The 18,345-nt window shown below is 33.9% G+C and overlaps 5 protein-coding genes across 10 annotated transcripts in view; 2 read left to right on the forward strand and 3 right to left on the reverse strand.

Moving 5' to 3' along the window:
* Positions 1–187: 187 nt before the first annotated feature.
* LOC139996829 (transmembrane protein 203) lies at positions 188–923 on the reverse strand. Its single transcript, XM_072021358.1, has one exon. It carries the CDS (start codon positions 826–828, stop codon positions 415–417), a length of 414 nt encoding a protein of 137 aa, XP_071877459.1. The 5' UTR covers positions 829–923; the 3' UTR covers positions 188–414.
* A 26-nt stretch (positions 924–949) lies between these two features.
* On the reverse strand, positions 950–1,836 carry Rpp20 (ribonuclease P protein subunit p20). Its single transcript, XM_072021357.1, has 3 exons — positions 1,654–1,836; positions 1,171–1,339; positions 950–1,087 (listed from the first exon to the last, which is right to left on the reverse strand). Exons 1-3 carry the CDS (start codon positions 1,834–1,836, stop codon positions 969–971), a joined length of 471 nt encoding a protein of 156 aa, XP_071877458.1. The 3' UTR covers positions 950–968.
* A 220-nt stretch (positions 1,837–2,056) lies between these two features.
* Cstf50 (cleavage stimulation factor subunit 1 Cst50) lies at positions 2,057–4,110 on the forward strand. The gene is made up of 4 exons (XM_072021325.1): positions 2,057–2,189; positions 2,373–3,273; positions 3,350–3,443; positions 3,563–4,110. The coding sequence occupies exons 1-4, from the start codon at positions 2,119–2,121 to the stop codon at positions 3,805–3,807; spliced, it is 1,311 nt and encodes a 436-aa protein (XP_071877426.1). The 5' UTR covers positions 2,057–2,118; the 3' UTR covers positions 3,808–4,110.
* A 479-nt stretch (positions 4,111–4,589) lies between these two features.
* On the forward strand, positions 4,590–8,939 carry LOC139996825 (uncharacterized). Its single transcript, XM_072021349.1, has 4 exons — positions 4,590–4,775; positions 5,483–5,590; positions 6,299–6,893; positions 7,392–8,939. The coding sequence occupies exons 1-3, from the start codon at positions 4,719–4,721 to the stop codon at positions 6,863–6,865; spliced, it is 732 nt and encodes a 243-aa protein (XP_071877450.1). The 5' UTR covers positions 4,590–4,718; the 3' UTR covers positions 6,866–6,893; positions 7,392–8,939.
* Positions 8,940–13,202: 4,263 nt separating this feature from the next.
* Positions 13,203–18,345, reverse strand: part of LOC139996823 (adhesion G protein-coupled receptor E3) — a 76,115-nt gene continuing 70,972 nt past the window's right edge. For 5 of the 6 annotated variants that reach the window (XM_072021344.1, XM_072021345.1, XM_072021343.1 and 2 more), the window contains 3 exons: positions 17,327–17,513; positions 15,417–15,503; positions 13,203–14,476 (listed from right to left, as the gene is read on the reverse strand). In XM_072021344.1, the coding sequence (XP_071877445.1) occupies positions 14,417–14,476; positions 15,417–15,503; positions 17,327–17,513 (334 nt within the window). In that variant the 3' untranslated portion in view covers positions 13,203–14,416. The remainder of the gene's footprint in view (positions 14,477–15,416; positions 15,504–17,326; positions 17,514–18,345) is intronic. The other variant, XM_072021346.1, reaches the window with a different exon arrangement.

Genomic DNA, 18,345 nt, shown 5'->3' on the forward strand with positions numbered 1-18,345 from the left:
TATAAATACATACATTGAAATATTATAATATCTGATGCAGACAATTCATTAAGGTTTAGAAGTATTGATTTGAAACAAATTTACCAAAGGTATTAATAACTATTATGAAAGAATTTTAGCTTAAATTTTTCTAGTAGTATAAAAAAACTTAGTAATATAAAGTTAATGATTAAATTAAGAAATAGTATTAAGCATTAAACAATTCTTTATTAGAATATTACATTTACATTGTATTTTCCACAACTGAATTTATTTCTTAGATATTTTATTATACATTATAAGTTTATTTACTTTAATAATAAATTGTTAGAGATAGTAAAATGATAAATAAATTTTCTGTCTGTATACATATGGTAATGGATTATGATGAAAAGTATGTTATGACTTTATGTATGTAACAATACGCTATAGGAGTTAATGAAGTTGACATGCTCTAACTGCAATTAATTGCAAAAGAATAAATAGGGGGCTCAAAACTTCTGAATATTCTAAAGGACTTTGTCCTGATAGCTTTCTGCACAGGAGATATTTAAAAACAAATATTAGGATCAACAATATGAGACTCCATAATCCTCTTAAAACAGCAGCTTTCACCATTCCTTCCATATGCATTCTTATGAAAATAATTGCACAAAAATAAGCATTCAGACCATCAGCAACAAAAAGTGGTGAGAATACTATCCACCATCCTGTATTGCCCAGGAAATAATTTTCGTCCAATCTAAGAGCTAGTAACACTGAGAAAATTGTTAATGAAACTAAATTTATCCACATTTCAAAAATAGTCAGTCCCAACCAATGTTCCAATTCATTTAAAGTAAATATCATTTTAAAGCAATTAAATTTATCTAACACAAATTATTAATTTGATTTTATATTTTCATTTATTATATTATCAATTGTCCTTTGTTACTTATTGTAAATTGTTTTTACTAAAAAATCTTGAGTATTTTTTAGAAAGTTATATTTTATTTTTGATATTTAAGAGTACGTAGTGAAAATTTTCGAAACACTCGAATATGTACTGCTGAGTTTTTTCGATTAATTATTTCATAATCTGCGCTATCATTGACAGGTTCAAAATCATCTGGAATAAATAAAAAATTATTTTAATATAATGTTTAATATTATAAATATAGTTTGTATCTTTTATATGTAATATTTATATACCAATCATAGATATCGTAGAAGTCTTGACTTCTAATTCTATGCTATCATAATGATTCTTCTTTAATTGTAGAGCCAAGCTACATGCTCTTTGTACAGCAGCACCAAGACCATGAATAATTACTTCGGAGGTACCATTATTTAAGTGTTTTTCACATTTTTTTAATTGAGCCTTATATTATGAAAATAAAAAAAAACAATTAAAATTAAAGAAAATGATTGTCTTACAATTATTATTTCACTGATGATTTACATAACTGTATAAGGAACTATACGAACTTGTATTTAATATAAAACTCCAGATGTATAAATTCAATAAATTGAATAAATTCTATAATTGCATATTTATATGTTTTGGTCAGTAAATAACGTAATAAGAAATTTTGTGATAAAATCTGTAGGAATGAGACTTTATTCTCGTACTTATTAACAATTAACAATCAACAGTGTTAAAAGTAAAGGTTATACGTTCATGCTAAAAATTACCTTAAAGTTTGTGTTATTAGTAATATATATATCGTTATTTCTTCGTTTCTTCTTTGTATCAACAGGTTGTCTCTTCTTAATAATATAGTCAGAAGACAATAATTTTTTACGTTTCACTGTAGGATTATTTCTCTTTCTAGGAAAGCTCACTTTTAACTTGGAACATTCGTGTATATCGGCCATTCTGACAAATTCTACACGCGACTTTCTGTTGATCTTTTATTTGTAAAAGAATAATTCGATTAATAAAAATCTTCCTTTGATTGATATAATAATCCTTTGACTATTAAACTGACTATGTAGACATTCAGGGGTAATTTTACTTATTGGATCAGTTATGAGAAAGAATTATAACCTCGAAAAGCAACGGCATCGATTGATGGGCGTTTTTAGTACGATTTAGTGCATCGTACCGGAAGGAAGTGACTGCCTTTAACCTAGCGTGAAATACTAGATTTGTACACTATGAAAGAACCAGAAGTGGACCCGAAAAATATTATAAAAAGCAGAGAACTCCTCTACAGGCTTATGATCAGGTTACGTATTTCTGCTTTTGCACATATATAAATTATTTTTTAGTCATTTGAAGTAGTGAAAGTAATAGTTTTCTTAAATTACGAAAATTACTTTATTAAACTTATTTGCGATTTGCAAGTATTTCAATATAATCCTCTTTAAATAAATTGAAATTTATTATTAATGTATAATAAATATTTTAGCCAATTATTCTATGATGGACACCAGACATTGGCGGTACAGCTGTCAAATATAATTCAAGCAGAGCCTCCATGCCCTCCATCCGATCGTTTACTTCATTTAATGTTGATTGGTCTAGCCCATGAACCTGATCGTTCTAAAAAGGACACGAATAACATATCTTCTTTCACATCAACTTTTGATAATACTTTGGGACCTGGTCTAGATTTAGAATTTGAAACAGAAGCTCAAACTCAAGCACCAGAACCTGCACAATATGAGACTGCCTACGTAACTTCCCACAAAGGAAATTGCAGAGCTGGAGCATTTTCTGCAGATGGTCAGTTGATAGCAACTGGATCAGTCGATGCATCTATTAAAATTTTAGATGTGGATAGAATGTTAGCTAAATCTGCACCGGATGAAATGGCACCTGGTGATCAAACAGGTGGTCATCCAGTTATAAGGACATTGTATGATCATTTAGAAGAAGTGACATGTCTGGAATTTCACCCAAGAGAACCTATTCTTGTATCTGGGAGCAGAGACTTTTCTATTAAGCTGTTTGATTTCAGCAAAGCCAGTGTTAAAAAGGCATTCAGAACTATTACAGATGCAGATCAGATACGATGTTTATCTTTTCATCCTACTGGCGATTTTTTAGTTGTTGGAACTAATCATCCAATAGTCAGGTTATACGATGTTAATACAGCACAGTGCTTTGTTTGTAGCATACCAAGTCATCAACATACTGCTGGAATAACTAGTATTAAGTATTCTCCCGATGCAAAAACTTATGCATCAGCTGGTAAAGATGGAAGTATCAAATTATGGGATGGTGTATCAAACCGATGTATAAATACTTTTGTAAAAGCACACGATGGCTATGAAGTATGTTCAGTGACTTTCACAAGAAATGGGAAGGTTCGTATTAAAAATGTATACTTATTATGTAATAAATTTGTACATTAATACATAATCTTATAATTCTGAATTTCAGTATTTACTGTCATCAGGAAAAGATTCTTTGATAAAATTGTGGGAACTATCTACCAGCAGATGTCTAATAGCATATACAGGTGCTGGAACTACAGGTAAAATACTAAAGCATTAAGTGTGTCCAAAATATATACAAAAAAGTTAAATTAATTCCTTATTTATTGTGTAAAATTATATTCTATATGTATTGTGATTAATTGATGGTTTTTAATAGGCAAACAAGAACATAAAGCTCAAGCAATTTTTAATCACACTGAAGACTATGTAATGTTTCCTGATGAAGCAACAACATCATTATGTGCATGGAATTCTCGAAATGCATCTAGAAAACAATTACTATCATTAGGACATAATGGTCCAGTAAGACTGATTGTCCATTCTCCAACCGCTCCAGCATTCTTAACATGCAGTGATGATTTTAGAGCAAGATTTTGGTTTAGAAGAATGCCTACTCATTAGATTGAAATTTAAAGAACCAATACCCATCTTGAACATAACAAATTTAAGTTTGGTAACATTTACTGTAGCTTTTGATATGGTTAGCAGAATAATAATCGTTAGAACGTTGAGAAAGTATCGGATTGCAAATGATATCCAAAAAATTTTGTACAAATAATCTTAAATGATCAAATGATTACTTGCTATGCCCTGAAGTGAAAAACGTTTATTCATTTAGCGTATGTTATACCTAATTTTATATCAAATGTACTTATTCATTTTATTTTGCTTTTTTGAAGTAAAAAAGGCGACAATTTTCACCGATATCAGTGTTACGAATAGACGAATTCACATAAATGACGCAATAGTTCATGCGTCTATTAAATTATTGATTATAAAAATTGAAAATTCTTTATTGTTCATGTTTACATATAAGTAGTGCATCAAAAAGAAATGTATTACGTTATACGAGCAAATGTATTCCCGTAAAATATTCGGAAGTATGGATATGGAATGCATGCTAGCAGTGCATTTTGTATTTCCTTTCGCTTTTCGATAATAACGCCGGAAATTCAATAACCAAGTATTTTCATCGTGTTAAAAAAAAAAGTTATATAATGGATTCTATCGATAAGATCGAAAAGAATATCAACAGATAAATTAACAGTTACGTATGATGAAGAATAACAAAGTAAAAGTTACATGAATGAATTTAAAATGTTCCATGCGTTATGCGTCGCTACGTGTCAAATTACTCGGTTAATCGCAAGGCGGCGCTCTGAACTCCCGCTCTGCGTTTGACGATGTATCACGTGACCCACGCTAACCGCCATCTTTGCTTATCGTATAAACAGTGCGACCGGGTTCAGCACGAATTCTTGTTGAGAAATTGTGGTTTTTCCAGTGTTTTTGAGTGATTCAGTTGCGAAGAAATGTCGGAGATCAAGGCGGAGAGCAAGAACGATAACAATATCGAGGATGTGTCAAAGGTAAGCAGAGGGAAGCACGAGAAATATCTTCATCAAGCCGAGTTTTCATGCTAAGGCGGCGTGTTGCGCCCCTGAAATACGAAGAGACGCTCGTTCTCTCGAAAATTCGATAGAATAGCTTGTGCTACGATAAAGAAATGTCGTTTGAAAAGTGATTACGTGAGACACGAAACTATACAGCTAAAATGCACGGACGCTTCATACCGCGTAGCTACAGGCTCAGTGATTTTTCAAAGCTGCGCCGTTTGTCCTTCATTAGCAAAGATGGTGGATGTTTTTTATTTGTAACTCTCGTGACGAAGGGAGTCGCTGGTTAATGGCAATAAGCCTGTACAAAAAAAGGCGGGAAATAGATTTTGATTCCAAGACTGTATGTCATACGGTTTTCCACGAAAACTTGCTCTCTTTTAGGAACATTGTTCGAGACTACGACGCTAGAAATACATATCGACTTGGCAAAATGGCGGGAAACTTAAATAAACGTGCTATGTATTCTCATATAGTTCAACGGTTCTCGATAATCTTATCACGGGTGTAATTATCATCACGTTTATACGTTTTTCTGTTAGTTCGACATAATCTTTAAATCGTTTACCATTCAATTTGTTTTCATTAGTTTACATTAAGTTATGATTACAATTACGAGGCGATGCATTTTTATATATTTCATCGAATCTTCTTAAAATGCAGCAATTTTTTATTTTCAGGATCATTCAGCAGAGGAGAAACCAAGTCCAACGAAAAATAAACGAGGAGGCACGAAAAGACTCTCTACACTAGAAAGATTGGCTCAAGAAGGAGAGCGAGTCACAAAGGTGCGTTCTGTTTTTTTTTTTCTTCGTTTATACCTTCCTTTCTTTATTCTTTTCTGTTTATGTACTTTCCTTATTTTCTTAAAATTAGATTACACGATGAGAATTAGGTTTGTTCAAAAATTTGTAAATGTTCCGAAAATTCAAAGAATCAAGATTTCATCCCTTTATTATTTCCCTCCATTTAGTCTGCACGTAAATATTGTTTGCTTACGTGAGGAAAAGGGTGTTAAGAGTGGGGATACAAAGGGCTGGAGTAGGGGCAAGGGGAATTCTCTCAGGTGGGGGAGGGAGACAGAGGATTTCCCGCTAATACACGTCGTAACCGCCAATTATGAACAGTCATTCATATTTTTTAGATTGAATAGCTGATTCTTTGTTGTTACTCTAATTATTGATATATATGTAGTATCATGTCTTTTCACATATCTGTGTTTGATCTCACTTTTACATTATAGTTGTAGTAAAGATATCTACAAATAACATGAATTTTTATATTATTTCGCTAGAGTAAAAATAAATAGGCATAGACTAAATTACAAAAAGAAATCATGTTATTGTTTAACTGTGTGGGTAGTAAAGTATGCTATCCATTTTAGTCGTATTTTAAAATTTTCATTATTGTTGTAAGAAGCAGATTTGTTGTAAGATGCTATTTGGATTATGCTGCATTCAGAGTTATGATTAATAGTGGGTGATCTCCTATTGCAGGATTTAAATGCATCTGTTGGAGAAGTTGAAGGGAGGAGGCGCACACGTAGTTCAGCACGAGGCCTAACCTCATCAACACCTGTGCCATCTCCACCCAAAAAAGAGAAAAGGGATACATCAACAAAAGGCACTGGTCGTGGACGCGGGCGTCCTAAACGGCAAGAGAAAAATAATGACAATAATACAGATGAAGAAGCAGCTAACAATAAAAGCGAAAAGCATTCTGAGGAGGAATCTATGAAAATGGATGTGGATGAACACAAAGAGGAAACAGAAAAATTGGCGGATAACGAGGACAAGAGTGTTGCGAAAACTGAAAGTAAAGAGGCTTCTGAAAAAGCGCTTGACTCTAATTTCAAGGAGGAAAAAGTTACAGAAGAATCGGAAAGCTTCGCAGAAGAAAGCAAGAGTTCTAGTATCAGTGAAGAGAAAAAGGAAGAAGACATAAAGGATAGCTCGGATTCGAGTCAAGATGCAACAGACACAACAACAGAGGCACCACCTTCATCTTCATCAGAGTCTCAAAATCCTTCTAATGCTACTACTACAGAAGAAAATAAGGAATAACCTCCTTTCGTCTGTTTACCAACTTCATGTAAGCACTTTTTTTTACAATTGATTCTTTGACTCGTCATTAGCATTGGTTAGACTTTGGTTGAATAAAGTGGAAAGGAATGAGAATGTATGAGTGTTACAAGAAAAATATATAACTATTTTCATGTATTTACACTCCTGAACTTTTATGGATGTGCAAATAACTGTAATTATTGCTAACGAATATAAAAATGTGCATTAATTATAAGTATACAATTTCATAACTATATGTATTATCGTTGGTCATGACATATGAGACAGGAGATATATTGTCCTTCCATGCATTCTCAGTCTTTTCGATTAGTATAAGAGTACATAATATAAAATTATTTAATAACACGAAGTATGAATGGCATAAAACTTGTATAGATTTTTATAAATTTTAATAATGTCAGTACATGATTAGAAAGCAAATTGAATCATAGAGAGCATTGTCAAAACGTAATTATAGCTTGTTTAAAAGCAAAGAATTTGTTATAAAATATTGCTTTTACTGTAGCAGGTACCAGGGCGGCGCACACATTGGGGTTACAAATCCAGTCCCCTCGTCTATTTTAACAAATTGACACCTTCTTGCCGATCGTTATTCTAATCAGCGTACACGAGTATTATTTTCCTTTTTAATTCACAGACGAAATATTGAGATATGTTTTTGCTATACATTTATTGCCAGGATAAATATATGTTTAATTAATGTATTGAATGGTATTGGGTGTACCATAAAGTAGTTGTTCTCATGTACTTTTACTTCGATAAAGAGTAAAATTACTCGTGCACTGATTAGTTTACGATGCAAAAACAAGGTGTAGAGCGTACGTTGTTCATGTACAATGATAATATTATTGTAAAATATATTTAATATGGACTTATATAGACAAGTTGTTTTCAAATCAGAGCTGAGGCCGGAGTCTTTAAACACCAGTCTTCAATTCAGATCTGATATGGAAGTAGCTAAAATTAATTCGTACATAGTAAATTACTGTAATACCTTATCTTATATAAATAATGACTGAATGAAATGGAATATATGAGAATTATGGTGAAACGATTTCTCTTTTTTCATGGTATGCAGAAATAAAATTTCTGAGAAACGCGTCGTGACGTGATATCAATTCTCCTTCCTCGTACAGTGTTACTAATAACAACCGGTTTTTCGATTTTTCATATTTTCAGTTTCTTTTGTATTTGGCAACTAACACTTTAATAGGATATGCTTTCTTTCTATCGTTCAAATTGAAAAAAAAAGAAAATGAAAAAGAACAAAAATATTGTATGATAAATTTATGCATATGTATTTTTTTATAATACAATTTCGCTGCCCGTCGATGTTCTGTAATGAATGTAAATCTTTTTATTAAGCACCGTTTTCTTTTCATTTAATGGTCCAATATTAAATATGTTGATATTATTGTGTATTTGAACGGTTGTGAATGTACAGATAGATTATATAATTCATTGAACTATATATAATTAAAAGGTCTACAGGTTTTAACGAAATACAGAAATGGAATGATAAATCTAATCGTTAAACGCTCGAACATGTGTGCAATTAAAGAAGCAGTTTGTTTTGATCGCGCTTACATATCTTTTAGATCACGCGAATGTAAAATAACTTTATCCTTCTCCTCTTCCTTGATATTTGTTGAAAAATTTTCGGACAAATTCTAAAATAATTTATTGAGTTTATTTCTAACTCAAGCGTTATTCAGATAATTGATAGAGTTTGTAAACAAAGAAAGAAAAAGAAAAAAGGTAGAAAAGAAAATGGTTTTAGCTAAGTTGCTTGCTTCTAATAATTACTTGTATTGTAAGGGAAAATAGGATTTGCCATTCCATGTATTTTTTCTTTTTCTTGTAAGTAGCACGACGAGACAAAGCGTCGCTTTTCGTGAGAGATTAAAATCAAATGCGATACGCGTGTATATAGTTAAGGTTAAGCTTCGTGTGTGGCAATTGATCTTATCTTCGACGTGGTAGCGTGAAGGATTGGAACGACATGTGTCAGCGTGAACATCTGTTATAGAAAATATAGAAAGTATAGCTGAAACATATTTTTTACTAATTCAGTTAAACACGAATCTTTATGATACATATTACGTTATAAATTAGAACATTTAGTCCTTTTTACGAGAGAGAGAGAGTAAACGGTACATTTATTTTATCTATACATAAGTATGTAAATGATTAGCATTTATGAGAAAAAGTGTCTACGAGGTTCGATATTAGAATTTTTACGATACGTATGTGTATATATACATAAACATATACATACGCATATATATATATATTATATATATTTACTATTTTAGCTGTGTATTATTCTTGTTATAAATTAGAGAATTCTTATCAGCCTGAACCTTATACTTCAGCTCTTATAAAAAATAGCTAAAGGAAGTTCTTTTTTGATTTGAGAAATTCAAAAGAATCATGTTTTTACATGAATAACTCGCGGTGAACGATAATCAGTTGAGAAAAATAGATTATTGAAAACTTAAGTTTAATATTTGTCATTCTCGGTAGTCGACACCAATAGACGTTTTTATATTACTGTACATTTATTGTTCTTTGATCGTATTTGGATAATTCAATTCGAAACGATGTGTGCGAGTATGTGTAAAATTTAACCGTTTGATACAATCTGTACTACAATTTGACGAAAATTTAACAAATTTACAATTCGAAAAGAAAGAAAAATCATCAAAAATATATTTATCGAAATGTGATGTGTCAGATCTCGCAGATATCTAGGAGAAGAGAAATAATTTAAAAAGTCGTTATCGATAAATCTATTTGTGAACAGATATAAAATGAGATATAAAAACGGTATATGCTTCGCTTAATAGACGTGGTATACAAATTACACGAACGATATGTTCGTTTTCATCGTCGAGAAATTTATAGCGTCTCTATAAATTGAATTTAGAGATTTTCATAGATAAATTGTATTTAAGTTGAACAATCGTTTCAGAGCTGGAGCTGTAAATATGAATAGAAATCAGGATGGAAGACAATGATTTTGTACAATCAGTATATTAATTCTGATAAAATTCGATATCTTTTTTAAAAGTATTTTACGAGAGTATAAATATTTCTCACGGATATTAAATATTGCCTATAAAAACGGAGAAAAGATTATCATGACAAATAAACAAATTTTAAGCATAACGTTATCGTATCGTTCGATGTTGAATGCAGTTCTTGCTATCGTAATTATCAACAGTCAACAATGTCGATTTCACTATTTAATCGATTGCGTTTAGTCACTAGATGGCGAGATCGTAGCGCTTTACAAATACCGCGAATTTAAAAGTGAAAGAAAGAAAAATGCGTGCAGAACCAATAATTCGGATTATTCACAGAATTTGTTTAAAAATAATGAACTCTAAAACAGATTGTAATAACGGAAAAGAAAAATCGAATATATTTTAAAAGGAAACAAAGCAAAAAAAAAAAAGGAGGAAAGCGTTATCATGCTTGTTCTCGTTTAATAGTAGAAATTCTATTTATATCCAAACAAGAACTATAAAAACATGATTGTTACCATCAATTTGTTACTACAGAGAAATTTACACGAAGAACAATTTTTTAACTATTGTTATTTTTTTAATTAAGTTACAAAATCATTGAAAAAATTCTAAAAGAAGAGAATGGGTATCGGGTGTTTATGGCAAGTAATCTACGATTCGACGAAACGAAGGAAACCTTTGTTGCTTTGTTAACTCTTTATTCGTTGTGTTTATTCCCAAGTGTAATACGAATTTCGTGTTTAATCGGATTATTCATCGTTCGTACTCTACTTTTTTGATACATACATACATACATGCATGCTTACATATATACATACATACAGTATTGGCACAGCCTTTAAAACAGAATTACTTTTTAAAAATTAGAGTTAAACGACTTGATGAGTAAAATTTTTTTTTTTTCTAAACTGCAGTTGATTGGAAATGCGAAGAAAATAATAGAGGTCACTTTTTACTAACATTTTTATCTGGGCCTGTAATGAAAATTTAAGTAACATATTATGGAGGGTTATGTCAGCTATACGTACACATGCTGAAAATTTTTAATATAGAAATAAGCAATAGGCATCAAAAAATGAACAAAAATATAGATTTATTTCAGATATAGGCCTAAAGTCGTAGAAAACTGCAATTTTCATCAGTTTTAACCGTTTGTAGCTTATAGCATTCGATTTAGCACATATATAATTAACATAAATCTATAAAGTATACTTTTTTAAATTTTCATTACAGACTCAGATAAAGAAGTTGTAAAAAGTGACCTTCACTATTTTTTCAAAATTTTTTTATGCATCATCTAGTAAACTAGTCCTTTTATTTCTAAAAAAGATTCAAGTCGTTTGGTCTAATTTTTAGAAAGTTATTTTGTTTTAAAGAGTGTTTCAATATTTTCATTCGTGAACGTATGTATACATATACAGGCGTTCAAATTAATGCGCCCGCTGTGTTTCTAATGAAAATTCACTTCTTTCTTGTTCGACGTCTACGTTGTCTCTGCGTCAAAATCAATTAACCTTTATTTCGTGTAATATTGTTGATCTGCGCGTTTTTTGATGATCCACAGACCTAGCTATACATATAACAGATATCTACTTAGGTTGGCCTTGACTTCGATGGACGAGCGCATGATTGTTAGGCCTCATTTTCACTGAAGCAATAACGAAAAAATTTCTGCTATCTCTCGTCGCTATATTCCAAGACATTTTCAACAAACAGCAACTTATAGAAACATTCTATCCACACTGAAGCATTATGCGACAACTTTTTCAAGAAACATGGAATAGCAATAAAAGGTTGTTCGAAATTGTTTCAGTGGAAACGAGACATTCCGCTCGCTATTACGAACAATCGTGGACCGGTATTTTAATGCCTTTTCGTTTCTTCTATATTTTCTCTACTTATGAGTCATCTTTGCTTCTTATCTGTATGGTTTGGTCGACTGATCTACCAATTTGAATTCTGTTTCGGCTTTTTGCAAGAAATGTGTTTTTCATTTCGTCCTTTTACTACATTTGCCATCGTTATTCGAAATAAAAAAAGAACCGATAGAAAGACGGGTTGATAAACGAGAAAGATAGTTGCAAAATCGTTCCGATATTCGAATGCTTTCAAATAGTTAAAAAATTATTCTATAGCAGATATGTACTTGTACGAATCTTGGAACAGGCGTACGGAATGGCAACGTTTATACAAAGAATCGAATAGGAGCGTTTGGCACGAGTCGCATCGTGTCGCGTTGACGACAAGATAAAAAGAAACTGTTTACGAACGAACGAGCGGAAAGGGGTGCGGCTCGCTGCATCGGCCATCGCGCTGCTTCTCGATAATTAAATGTCAGATAGCTAGGCGAGACAGCGAGACATGACACGGTGTTTTCATCGGTCGGTCGTGGCACGTTTACATCGGTTATACAGTTTCCTTTTCTGATCATAAAGATATGTCCTTAGAGAGGCTTTTAAAATATTTTACGCTTTTGGTTTAAACTTTTGAACGCACGAATCCTATGAAACGCGAGTGATTATCGACATGGCAATCAACGCGACGGATTTCTTTCGCGAGTTTGACATTTTCTCGTTGAATATTTTGTGCGAAATTGAGAAAATTAAGAGCAAAGAAAGTGATAGAAATTTGAACGCAATAACACGACTTTCGTTAACGATAAGAGCGCGTTAGTTAATGAAAGTTACAACGTTTGATTTAATCGATAACGTCACCGCGAATGAGAAGAATGATGCCATTTTCTGCGGACTTTTCACATAAAGTTGTTAATATTTGACCGAAAGTTGAGTCGTTGTTCATTGGTTGGCAGAAGCACGAGACACAAGCATACCAAGTATGTATATCCGTAATTAGAATCTTTGGCGATTACTATTTCACTGGTGATGGTGTTCGTGTTTATTCGCCGATCGGTACAGACCGGATGCGTTCGTTGTAGGTGAAACTTCGCTTTTCAGTGTTTACAGTTCACAAATAGATACGTATTAGATGCTTACCATCTCCGAGAGAATTTCCTGTTCTGTGTAATTCACGCAATTATCGAGATTACGATAACGAATTGCGGCGAGCTCGCGTAAATTAATTGTCCTTGCAATTAGAGCGGTGACGGCATTGATTTCGAGATGGAATAGGGAAACTGGACGTAGGGGGCCGTGGCGTGGTCGTAACGAAATCGGTAATTAGTTTAACAAACGGATCTTGTTTCTCGACTAGCCACAACTAGTCGACGAAGCGGTCGATTAACTAGGGAAATTATTCACGGACCGATGTGCATCGGTATTCCACAATTTCTATTGGATTTCAAAATATTTATTTCCTCATAACTACATACGTTTACATTTACAGAGTGCTGGTGGTTAGGTGTACTAACGTGATCGCATAGGTGATTACCAAGTGTTAATTACATCGCAGGGGAATGACAGCTACAAAACCGCTGGAAACGCGCTCCCGAACGCACTTCCGAATGCACCGCGCCACCGTTCCTTTCATATTGGATCGATCTTTCATCTTTTGTTCCGATTTTCTCCATAACGAGCAAATACTCGCATTACCGAAATGCACGGTCGGTAATGCCGCATGATTTACCCTCTGTTCGTTGGCGCTAATTGATTCGTTGGTGGTTCTACGCGATTTACTCTTTCTTACGAAGATCGAGAAAATAAAGTAGTTTCGTAAAATGGTTCGAAAAATAAGGCAAAACAAAGAGGCATTCGTGTTTATGCGACGAGAGGCGACATCGCGGATATGTTAAAAGTTACTCGTACGTTTACTTCCAATCTGGTGAAATTGTGCGAAGTAGTGCGGAGCGATGCCGTTTACAGCGTGGCATTCGACTTGTGATATCAACGACGACGCGATACATTGACGCGACTATCTCGACATAATCTCTTTGCGTCCAGTGGCCACTGACGCGATAGACTCATGAAATTTGATCTTTCCAGTTCCGCTGGTTTGGAACGGCGCGCGATATTCGCTACCGCTTCCTACCACGAAAAGCCTCTACTCAAGCGCGTTCGGCTCGCAGGCTTTAAACGCGGCCACCGGAAAGCGGAAAACGTAATTTAAGGTAAATTACGAGAGTGTTCTCTCGCCGTTTCTTTTTCTTCACGTCCGAGGTCGTTTCTCCTGAACTCTCTCCTTGTCCGTGCTTTTTCCCCCTATAATCGAATAAATCTTTGACCCAAGAAAACAGCACAGCAGAAAATCGTCAAAGTTCACGGTGATATTTAGCTTTAAACGTTTGATATTTTTCCAGTGTTTTCAACCGTTCTCGAGCAGCAAATGAAAATCGATTTTGTTTGAAATATGTCTTAGTTTCGTAAATGTAATAGAAGGAGAAGAATATCTCTCGAACCGATGTCGCTGCACTAGAGAATCATTTCGGAGAGAGCGAGAGATACGTTTGGATGAAAAATATAATGGAAATCCTTTGTTTCGGTGGCCCTTTATTTTCATCTTTGTTGGTGGCTTCGTCTGCAAACGTAGCCGAAAATTCGTCGATCTAGACCGGATCTGGTGCAGGCGCTAGAAGTTGCATGCTGCTGCTACTAGAATGCGCGATCTGTAAAAATAAACGGTGTTGCGATACGTTTGTTACATTTCGACGCTTAACACGATTCGTTCGCTGGATACGTTCGAATCGCGCGTGAAATCACTGTGAAAGATTAATATCGATTAACGACGATATAGCAGTGCCTGGATAAAATTCGTTTGATTCTGCGCGGCAATGTGATGTTACCGGCCAGATACCGAAACGAAATGAACACACGATGAAATCTATTTTTAAACATCGAATAATTCAAGTCGACTGAAAATCTCGTATCGACAAGTTATGACGCTATAGTCAGAGGTTACTTGCGGGCAATTTCAGCTTGTTTAAATTCAAGTATTTTCCCTAGCTATTATCGTATCGAAATAATTCGCAAGCCAGCGACAGAAATTTTAGGCGATTTTATTAACATTTTTTTTTTTAACGTTATTCTATTATTTTGGTACTATATATAAATAAAGAAAATAGCAATTTTCTAAAAAGACTCTCAACAGGAATGTTTCAACTATGTGTAAAAGGATAGTGTCGTTGACTAAGATCATTAACGACGCCGAAATAACTTTTCTCAACTATGATCATGAAATAAATGTTCAGATAAGGTCGCTCTACTACATTATCTGCAAGACAAAGTCTATCAGCCACCTGGAGAGACGAGGCGCGTCACAAACCACGAAGGCTACGAAGAGCACGACAAACTTTTTCTAGACTAGAATCAGGAGTTATTTTAATGAATCAGATTGAAATCGTTCTGTCACTCGCACGGCAGACACCAACTAAGAAAACATATTCACTATGAAAAACAGTTTTACAAAGTTAAGAAAATGAGTCAAACAAATCTGTCGTTAGCTGTCGGACTATAACAAACTAAACACAGATCGAAATGAGCGGTTTTCAAAAATTAGGCACCTTTTGGGGAATAGAGAAAAGAAAAATAGAGAGGATAGAAATTTACCTGTTGTTTTGGTTGCTTGTACGACTTCCTGGTGTAGATTTTCAAAACTCTGCAGTTGCACGCGACGGATAGCGCTACAACTAGTCCCTGCCGTATCGATCGGTCAATGGATCATCCATGCAAAGAAAAGAAAGCAGAAATGGGATACACGTGTGATATTTAACGTTACCGATAGAGACTGCGAATCTCAAGAGAATCGGAAAAATTGTAGGTGCTGAATTCGAACTTACTCGATTGGCAGACCGAACGCGAAGACAAATCGATCCTACTAGCAATTAGTGGAGACGTATACTTACGTGCATCGCCCACGCTTTCCAGGAAAACGTTAAAACAGCTAAAAACCAAAAGTGGAATATCGTCCGGGAAAGTCTGCTGAGAATAGAAGGACGACCGTTTCATTCGATATGCCTTTGAATCGTTCGTTTGAATAACTTTATTGTTCGTCTAAGTAGCAAATAGCTGAAAAGATTTTAATTCCGTCGGATCGCTCGATAAAGTTGGCAAGAGTTTCATTCGATGAACGAACGTCCAATTCCAATGGAATGTTAAATACACGTACAATTTTTTAATCTACGTGATAATTGTCTTTTATCGTCAAAACTAATTCAAAAATATTCGAGTTACCCTGCAATATCAAAAACAATTCGTGGAAATCTATTTTTTCAACGACGTATTTGCGTTTCGCTTTCATTCCCTTGCTGCTACTGTCACGCGAAACTTGCAAATAAAAAATGTTGTTACCAGCCAGAGGCGATATTTTGTTCGCTATGAAAATTTTACGACTTTTCTTTCACGGGGTATCTTCTGACACCAAAAAACGCTAACTCCAATTGCAACTACAACTACATATCTCTTTTGCGCATGAGATCAAGTAGAGGCATCCGCTTCGTTTCATATGAATAATTCGCTTTCGTTATGGTACGGACGTTTCCGCATTTACCGAGCGTTTGCCCTGAAGCTCACATACCCCGATTTTCAACCATCCTTTGCTGATATTTCAAAGCATTCTCTCTGAGAAATTACCTTAAGTAAATGCATTTCGAACTGTCTAATAATACACGTTTTCATTTTGTTGAAGCGCGTAAATCTTTGACGGAGGAATACCAACTACCGCACTTGCACAGAAATTATTAACAAACCAACTTTTTTATATATGTGTGACATATGTATACGTATGTATTAAGTCGCTGAAGCTAATTGTAAAGCGATAACTTACCGAATAACGGTAAAACGCGTCGTAATGCGGCGCGAGCAAATTGTAGGTTATAAGTCCATGCAAAAAGAAAGTGGAAGGGCAAAAAGCGTAAGATAAAATGGCGCAACGTAGACAAGAAAAGAATAATCGAGGCGAAGGGAATTGAATATTCGATTAGAAAAAAGTATGTGGAAGAGAGGCAAGGGTCGTCTTCCATCGTTCGATCGTTCTTCCATATGGAAAAGTCTCTATGTAGAAAACATTTGATACTCGGACCGCATACGAAGAAAATGTCATCGAATAACCGTTTAAGACCAAACTCGACTCGACTAGAGCCTCCAGTGGCTATTGATGGAAACTTCCAACGTGACTTTTATCGAGAGAACTTCCACTTGCTGTTTATCGCACGGTTACGCGCTTTTTTACCTTGCAATCGGTCGATCGATTTTGTTTTATTCAAACTATATAAATCTCGATAATCGCGAAATCGGACTTGATCGAACTATAGGAAAGAAGAAACTTGGCAGCCAGAAACCGATAAGAAGATTGCTTTTCAAACAAAACTAATCGTAGGTCAAAGCCGCACGTTCCGTTTTATCGAATTCTAGTAGAAGACTGTAACTAGAACTTTCCAGTTAGATATTCCAGTTAGATAGCAAAGTCGTAGATGTATCTTCCGCAAGTTATAGTATTTATTAGACAATTATTATTTTACCTGTAAAGAATGTCCGGTACAGAATACAGCCCAGAGGAAAGGGACTTTCCACACCCTGGACGCCACTCCGCACCCAGCTATGAGACCCACTATTATACACACTTTTAAAAACAGAACAATTTGCAACGCTCTCCTTCTCTTCATCTTCTCGCGTTGCTTAATTTCCAGTTGCATGCTGCACGTGTATCTGCACAAAAGAAATTCGCCAAAATATTCGGTAATCGTTTTTTATCAAAACAGGAAATATTATTGAGCAGAATTTTATTCGAATAACAGATAATAAATAAATACTAGGATTAAAATTTTATTCGTCACTGATGAACAAATATTCAGTTGAATAAGTATTTGTCCGAATGAGAATTTATTCGAGGAGATTATTCGTATAAGAATTTATCTGAATAAAAATTGAATTGAATAACATACTTAAATAAGAATTTATTCGAATAAAATTATATATTGTAATATAAATATTTATATATTATACGTATTTTATATGTATATTTTCGAGCTTCATTGTCCAATTGTTATAGTATTGGCTATTATAATTAATTTTTCTCAAATGTCATAATAGAATATTGTTCCATAGTTTAGTCATTTGGTAAATTAATAGTAAAAATTGTACTAGTATCTTTATCAAATTAAGTACACATACAATTATTCGTATTATTATTCGAATAATTTTATAATCATTATTCGAATACATATAGAAAACAATTTTGTTACTAATAACAAATAATTATTACCCAGATAAAATATTCGACTAATACAGAATTTGTTTGGATAATTATCTTATCACAAGAAAAATATTTATTCAAGACAATGCGAACGATGCTCAACTCTGGTTCGATCAAAATGGCCGCGAATGAATGTTGTAAATTACGACGAGATATCTCGTTGCTAAGGACGATACATTTACACGTCACACACAGGTCTCTACGTCTCTACGCTCGGAGGGGAGTGCCACATTTTTCGTGTCGATCCGTAGATCGATACGTATTGTACTAGTGCGAAGGATGCGC

The sequence above is a fragment of the Bombus fervidus genome, chromosome 19 (genome assembly GCF_041682495.2).
Source record: "Bombus fervidus isolate BK054 chromosome 19, iyBomFerv1, whole genome shotgun sequence".
In the NCBI taxonomy this organism is placed as follows: Eukaryota; Metazoa; Arthropoda; class Insecta; order Hymenoptera; family Apidae; genus Bombus; species Bombus fervidus.

Bases quoted from the DNA above. Each gene is read 5' to 3' on its own strand.
- Cstf50 (XM_072021325.1), top strand. From the start codon at position 2,119: ATGAAAGAACCAGAAGTGGACCCGAAAAATATTATAAAAAGCAGAGAA. The intron at 3,274-3,349 runs GTTCGTATTAAA...TCTGAATTTCAG, and splicing joins CTTTCACAAGAAATGGGAAG to TATTTACTGTCATCAGGAAA. The intron at 3,444-3,562 runs GTAAAATACTAA...GGTTTTTAATAG, and splicing joins TACAGGTGCTGGAACTACAG to GCAAACAAGAACATAAAGCT.
- Rpp20 (XM_072021357.1), bottom strand. From the start codon at position 1,836: ATGGCCGATATACACGAATGTTCCAAGTTAAAAGTGAGCTTTCCTAGA. The intron at 1,340-1,653 runs GTAATTTTTAGC...TCATAATATAAG, and splicing joins CTAATAACACAAACTTTAAG to GCTCAATTAAAAAAATGTGA. The intron at 1,088-1,170 runs GTATATAAATAT...TATTTATTCCAG, and splicing joins TTCTACGATATCTATGATTG to ATGATTTTGAACCTGTCAAT.
- LOC139996825 (XM_072021349.1), top strand. From the start codon at position 4,719: ATGTCGGAGATCAAGGCGGAGAGCAAGAACGATAACAATATCGAGGAT. The intron at 4,776-5,482 runs GTAAGCAGAGGG...TTTTATTTTCAG, and splicing joins ATATCGAGGATGTGTCAAAG to GATCATTCAGCAGAGGAGAA. The intron at 5,591-6,298 runs GTGCGTTCTGTT...CTCCTATTGCAG, and splicing joins AAGGAGAGCGAGTCACAAAG to GATTTAAATGCATCTGTTGG.
- LOC139996829 (XM_072021358.1), bottom strand. From the start codon at position 828: ATGATATTTACTTTAAATGAATTGGAACATTGGTTGGGACTGACTATT.